General features: G+C 36.8%; 1 protein-coding gene across 1 annotated transcript; it reads left to right on the plus strand.

The window, feature by feature from the left end:
• Positions 1-495: 495 nt before the first annotated feature.
• Positions 496-4,958, plus strand: LOC144433458 (ABC transporter arginine-binding protein 1-like). The gene is made up of 8 exons (XM_078121790.1): positions 496-598; positions 1,268-1,470; positions 2,058-2,107; positions 2,367-2,462; positions 2,675-2,848; positions 3,412-3,557; positions 4,100-4,313; positions 4,885-4,958. The coding sequence occupies exons 1-8, from the start codon at positions 542-544 to the stop codon at positions 4,926-4,928; spliced, it is 984 nt and encodes a 327-aa protein (XP_077977916.1). The 5' UTR covers positions 496-541; the 3' UTR covers positions 4,929-4,958.
• The last annotated feature ends 2,547 nt before the right edge of the window (positions 4,959-7,505 follow it).

Genomic DNA, 7,505 nt, shown 5'->3' on the forward strand with positions numbered 1-7,505 from the left:
AGGCAAGGGTTGGTGTTTGTTGGAAACGACTACAGTGAAATAATCGCACAGTCCAAATAGTACATGTATCTAATTATCGTCTTTCTAAAATTAACACGGCCATTCCCCATGTACACACACACACACACACACACACACACACACACACACACACACACACACACACACACACACATACATACTTACATACATACACACATACACTCATACACGCATACACACATGCATACATACATACATACATACATACATACACAGACAGACAGACAGACAGACAGACAGACAGACAGACGACTGAAATCCTAAGCATACTTAACTCCCTCTTCTTTACTTTATAGGGGTTTTCGCCTCTGAAGAATCTTCCGAAGAGCAGGATGGACTTGGAGGTCCTCTTGCAGGGCTGTTTGAAGATAAGCCACTAGAAGATAAACCATTATTGCGTATGATGATGATGAGAAATCTCTTTGGTGGTGGTGCTGCTGGCGGTGGTGCTGCTGCTCATGCTGGTCCCCTTGGTGGCCCAGGTCCCATTGCACGAGCTATGATGTCACAACACGTTCCTCTGCCAATGATGCGCGCCATGATGATGCGTCGTATGGTAAATATAAAGTCTACCTTTGGGACCATATTGTGAAATGATAGTTTAAGCGGGAGTATGTTAGTATCGTACTTGAATGTATGTAATTGTGATATTACCAGTGATCAAAGAGTCGAAATACTTCATTATTTTCTGCTCGTGTTCACTTAGATTAACACAATAGGATGTTACTATTTCTTTCAAAACCACTCATCACTACTAATGGCAAGACATCATCACATAATCCTAACCAATGAGTGTCTTGCAAATATCATATTTGAACGAGATTCCTGTAAAGCTATCCAACACGTGCATTGTGAATTGTTTCAAAGTATCTTCCATAGTTTTAAATCTTCATATTAATAAAAAAAATGAAAATGATAACAAAAATCATACTTTTGAGTTATTTGACTATAGGTTTAAACTTTAAATGTTTGTTTGTATAAAAGAAAAGTATCTCGACTATGTGTTGCTTTCAGGTGAAGCATCAGTGTCATTTGCTACAAAAGTGATGAAAAACAAGAACAAAAAAAAACAATAAGAACAACTTTTCGACGTAAACATTTAACATAAAGATGACCACAGCCTTTACTTTAACACTCTTGTGATATGACAACATATCTCAGTATAAATCGTAATCACCACATTACGTTATCAACTTTATTATGTATCTAAACTATCCCATTTCAGAGTGCGGGACAGGCCTCACCATTCGCTCCAGCAATGGCCGGTCAACAACAACCTAACCAACTGCTCCGTTCTCTCGTCCTCTTCCGCATATTGGGAGAAAAAATGGGCAAGAAAATCATTGACGAATTGGAAAATAGAATAACCGACAATCGAGTCTACACTTTCGCCTCAAGTCTGTCCTGTAACTGTGCCCTAGAATATGTGTAAGTTAACATTCAACTATATACTTAATTTCTGACTAGATAAAAACTCTGATAAAACAATTAAAACACATTAATTTGATCCTGTCTCCTAAAGTTTCTCATCCTAATTATACAAGGTTTCATCGTTCCATCATGACTGCTAAAACGATAAATCACACACAAATTAGATTACGTCATTTAGCACCTACTGTGTAAGGTTTACCTCCGACAGAAAGTAAGCTTAGTTTACCAAGTAAAATTGTTTTTATTTCAATGACTACGTAAACTAGTTGTTAACTTTATACCCTAAAAACCTACATTAAAGTGACTTGGTGTGTGTTTCAAGTAGACTGTAAATACTCCCTATCCAGTCTGGTTAAAACGTGTTGTGTCTTTAAGTTCAACTTACAGTATCAATATTCATTTATCCACACGTTAGCCTACCTTTATCAGTTGTTGTATAATTGCCCACTTAACTGAATTGGTAGACAGAGCTAATGAAATTACGTAAGTGAATATTAACACACCATAAATTCTGCAACAAAGGTGTGACATCCATATAGTTTCTATCCAAACTGAGTTAATTATACGATGATTTATTTTTGTAGAAATGACGACGGAGAAATGGCTGGTTTCAACTTTGACCTTGTGAAGGCAGGTGAGTGAATATCTGAACGAGTAGTATTTTATCACGTGACACGGTCTCCATTGGCTATTGTAAAATGTCATCCAATAGGTGCGGATATTACACGAACAAATACCTGATGGTCACATGCCACACGTGACAGGAGAAGAACCATAACTGAGTACATTAGAGTTTTGGCGGTTATTTAACGTCTACTGGCATATGTTTTGGTTGTGAAACTAAACAATTACTCTTCGTCATAATATATGTACCACTCCTTTCTGTCTTTCAGTTTGTAAACAGGCTGGGAAAAAATGTGAAACTGTCTATGATGCATCCAGTAACTGTTACACACATCACAGTGGAGAACATTCAAGAGGTGGCATCGGTAGGTTTGATCGAATTTCTTATGGCACCTTTTTGCATCTGTGCAAATGTATATCAGACGGGTCACGTGTCAAATCATAAAAGTGATAGTACATATGACATGGGAATATTGACAGCGATTATGATGACATTTTAACAACATTTACGACCATTTTACAAAAACTCTAAATTTCGATAAGCTTGTAAGCTAAGATGTATTCCTACTTTTTGCAGGTCTCCTTGCCAAACACTACGATGGCTGTATGTCATGGATGTTAACCTCTGAAAGGGAACACTCAGTGGCTTTCACTCACCCCTACTGGGATGAAGGAAATGATGCCCATTTCTACGTCAAGGCTGGAAACCCCAAGGGATTCGACCCAACCAACATTCAAACCAGTCACATCGGTAACTATAGAACCTACTTGTATACATCATGCTTTCAATATTGAGATCGGAACGAGGATAAAGATTGCTTAGCCTTTGGGATTTGGTGGCGAGTTTATTTTTTAATATGTATAACTTGAATTGTTTGACTAAATTGTTGTCCGAGGTTGTGTATAACAAGGAGCAGTTTGAAGACAAAACGACGGGAGGGGGACCTCAAGTCTTTAGGAGGATACTGTATATCGAGACATGATTGATCTCCTGTTAGCAAACACACATTTCACGAGGTGTAGATTCAGTTACAAGTTAGTTCTAACATGAAGCACGAGAAACCAAAATCAAACATGAAGCACGAGAAACCAAAATCAACTCTATAGAAATACCAGTTCTATCATTTCAAAGTGTACATGCCGTATATTATTATTTAACCTATCATTACGATAATATTTCCCTTTTATTGCCCTCTCTTGTAATATTTTAAAAATAAGAAGAATAAACGCCATCGATAAAACCAAAATGCAACTTCTCGTGCAAAGTGCCTACCTAATCACAAGACAGTTATTGATTTCTCTCGTCTGGCACAGGTTTCGTTGATGGATGGGCTAGTGACAAACACTGTTTGAAGGGACACAGGGACCATATCATTGGAACCGAACATCTTGATGATCCTAATGTGACCGAGTATGTTGATGCCAGAGAAGATCTGTTCAATGAATTGAAAGACGAAAAGGTATGGATATTGACCAATGACTGTGTTTGTATCGCTAACAGTTCAAATGCAAATGATACTCGTCTGCATAATGTGCGTTCATGCGATTGTTGTATACAAGTCTGGTATTGTCGCTGCTGATAATATATAATTGACACACCTGCATTACTTTCATATAAAAACATATTCTTTTAGTTATATACACAAAAAAAGAAATATTGTCACATTGTATCTTTCAATGACTGTACACCAGTGACCAACTTTAAATTGACTAAACCGTCACCATCCTCACTTTGAAGGTATTTGGTTTTGCATTGTAGTCAGATATTGTTTGAAACTCCTGGACTCCGCCTAGATACACAAATCTATGTCGTTTAATAAAGTCAAGATTCACAATATATTTATGATAATCTAAACTAATCTGCATACTGCTTTGTGTGTCATAATTAACAATTTGTTTTCTCTCAGTAAGAAAAATACACAGACAGTATTTTGTTTGTTTACAAATTATTTACAGATGATGTCCAGTAATGGGTTACTTATGTACACTTTCCTGTTTACAGATCGATGCAGTCTTCATGCTGACATCCCTTGCAGGCCAAACTAATTCGTTAGGTTTCGAGGCAATCGGAGATGCTCTCAAATGTGGATCTGGACATTCACACGTGATGGTCCGCAAAGACAGTCATGTTCCAGACTGGTTTGATCCCGCACTTGATAACTTGAAAACGAGCGGCAAATATTATCAAGTTTGCCGTCATGCTAAGGAAGTCCATGGTAAGTAGGAATAGAACACTATACACAAGTAAGATAGATAGATGTAGTGTGTATTTTAATAATATATCATGAAATAAGGAAATATTTGCACATAATTACACACGCACGCACGCACACACACACACACACACACACACACACACACACAGACTTTACCTTTGTCTATAGACATTTGAATTTGCTATTTTCCTAACAAAAAGAAATATATATATATAAGTAAACCACACGTTTTTCAAAAAAATCATCCCTGACCAATATTTACTCAATTTCATTGAAAGTGATAATGTATCAAACATAGTGACAAAAGAAAAGAACATCGCTTCAAGGTTTGAATACAAATACTTGATATTCACCTCATAGAAGCCTGATATTCACCTCATAGTAGCTTCGAGAGTTGAATTCACATACTTGATATTCACCTCATAGAAACGTTGAGGGCATTCCATTATACCAACTTGATATCAGTGGTGATATCGTTCAACACAACGCGAACTATATAGAAATAAATCATGTAACACTACCAATATTGCAATATTATGTTTACTTACTATTTCTGACGTTCATATTTCAGGCCACAAAGGTGATATCCATTGTATGTACCCAGGAGAAAATTAAGTAGAATTCTATAAATCAACAATCCGCAGCTCGAATTTTTGTTATCATTTTGATACTTTCATTTTGAAATACTATAGATTTTTTTTTAAAATTCATTCGACTTTTCCAGCTATGATCTGTACGCAAGTATGCATTGATTGATGACGTAAGCTAATAAAATAAATTAAAATTGTTAATCATGTGCTATGTGTTCAGTAAATGTATGACTTCTGTGGAGTGATGGGTTGTGGTTAGAACGTGGTCTAGTGTATATTGTCAATATTGATAATATTGAATATATATATATATATATATATATATATATATATATATATATATATATATATATATATATATATTTACACACAAAGTCTTGATATTGAGTCCATCAATGTTTATTGGTTCATCTCATTGCTTTGTATGACTTTGTACAAAATTTGACAATCCTGAGTGAAAAGATAAAAGAAGCTGATTTTTGAGTTTGATTTTGTATCAAACCAGTAAAGGAATAGTATACTTGTACATGTATGATGTCGAACACTAGACGATATCAATATTTCTATTAGACATTCACCCCTCCAACACCCCCCCCCCACCCCTGCCTCCCACATACACCTACGATAGTCTTAAAGTTTTGTGTCCGGAAACCAAATGATATTATCAACAAAACATCCACTTCAATTATTTAAGACAAGCACTGAAAACTCTCTTTATAGCAAGATCTCTCTACAAGTCATCGTCTGTGGTAACAGAATAACTCAGTTCTCTTACCCACAAGTCATCGTCTGTGGTAACAGAATAACTCAGTTCTCTTACCCACAAGTCATCGTCTGTGGTAACAGAATAACTCAGTTCTCTTACCCACAAGTCATCGTCTGTGGTAACAGAATAGCTCAGCTCTCTTACCCACAAGTCATCGTATGTGGTAACAGAATAGCTCAGCTCTCTTACCCACAAGTCATCGTCTGTGGTAACAGAATAGCTCAGCTCTCTTACCCACAAGTCATCGTCTGTGGTAACAGAATAACTCAGTTCTCTTACCTACAAGTCATCGTCTGTGGTAACAGAATAGCTCAGTTCTCTTACCCACAAGTCATCGTCTGTGGTAACAGAATAACTCAGTTCTCTTACCCACAAGTCATCGTCTGTGGTAACAGAATAACTCAGTTCTCTTACCCACAAGCCATCGTCTGTGGTAACAGAATAGCTCAGCTCTCTTACCCACAAGTCATCGTCTGTGGTAACAGAATAGCTCAGTTCTCTTACCTACAAGTCATCGTCTGTGGTAACAGAATAACTCAGCTCTCTTACCCACAAGTCATCGTCTGTGGTAACAGAATAACTCAGCTCTCTTACCCACAAGTCATCGTCTGTGGTAACAGAATAACTCAGCTCTCTTACCCACAAGTCATCGTCTGTGGTAACAGAATAACTCAGTTCTCTTACCTACAAGTCATCGTCTGTGGTAACAGAATAGCTCAGTTCTCTTACCCACAAGTCATCGTCTGTGGTAACAGAATAGCTCAGTTCTCTTACCCACAAGTCATCGTCTGTGGTAACAGAATAACTCAGTTCTCTTACCTATAAATGATCTTGTATATGATAGACATTTGTAGAACAGAATATCAAAGGTGGATATGACACTGTAATGATACATAGATATGACACTGTAATGATACATATATAGAAATACAGACGATTAAATATATATGAATCAAAGAAATGAACAAACATGTCCCCCCAAAACAGATAGAGAAGCACACAGAAGTACGGACAGACAGACAGACAGACAGACAGACAGACAGACAGACAGACAGACAGACAGACAGACAGACAGACGGAAGGACGGACAGAGACTGACAAACAGACGGATGGACGGACAGACAGGCAGGCAGACTAGCAAGGAAGGAAAAAGAATCATTGTTGCAGTCGATAAATACCAGGCAAATGTAAAATACAACTTATTCTGAAAGAATAGTTTATTCGAGAACATAATAATTTCCAGAGAAATTACTAAAGATTACAAAGTTCGGATGAAATAATTAAAATAACAGAAAATTAAAGTATTAGAAGTTGAGAAGCAGACTGTTACAGGCAGGAATGGTCAGCTTCATTGAACCAATCAAGTAGATTACGTAGCTATTCTAAGTTTTAAGTCAATGCTGGAATCAGAACGATACCTTTCATGTACCCTTCACTCAGTATTGCGGAAAAAAACAGGTATAACTGTAGTAGAGGACGATTGTCATTTTATATTATTTTGTTCACTTTACTATCAATTAATACAGAACAGGCTTAATTCCTCAAAAATATTCCGTTTTCACCCAACAGACGAAAAATGTTTTGCATTATTATCAACTAAAACCCCACATGTGATGATTTTGTAAAAGTCAAACGGCAACTAAACATGGTCAAACTTTTCTTTTCCTGTCTCTTGTAAATACTTTATTTTTCTCTCTGAGTAAAATGTACTTCTCTTTGTATGCCATGGGCCGAGCTCGCCGAGGCCTGATTCAATGGCCAGGAAGCAGTCTCTTTCAATTTCAATTATTGACGACACCCCGTCTTATTCCTGTAATAATTAGTTAATGTGGTGAC

The sequence above is a fragment of the Glandiceps talaboti genome, chromosome 3 (assembly GCF_964340395.1).
Source record: "Glandiceps talaboti chromosome 3, keGlaTala1.1, whole genome shotgun sequence".
NCBI classification, from domain to species: Eukaryota; Metazoa; Hemichordata; class Enteropneusta; family Spengelidae; genus Glandiceps; species Glandiceps talaboti.

Bases quoted from the DNA above. Each gene is read 5' to 3' on its own strand.
- LOC144433458 (XM_078121790.1), top strand. From the start codon at position 542: ATGATGTCACAACACGTTCCTCTGCCAATGATGCGCGCCATGATGATG. The intron at 2,108-2,366 runs GTGAGTGAATAT...TCTGTCTTTCAG, and splicing joins CTTTGACCTTGTGAAGGCAG to TTTGTAAACAGGCTGGGAAA. The intron at 2,849-3,411 runs GTAACTATAGAA...CGTCTGGCACAG, and splicing joins CATTCAAACCAGTCACATCG to GTTTCGTTGATGGATGGGCT.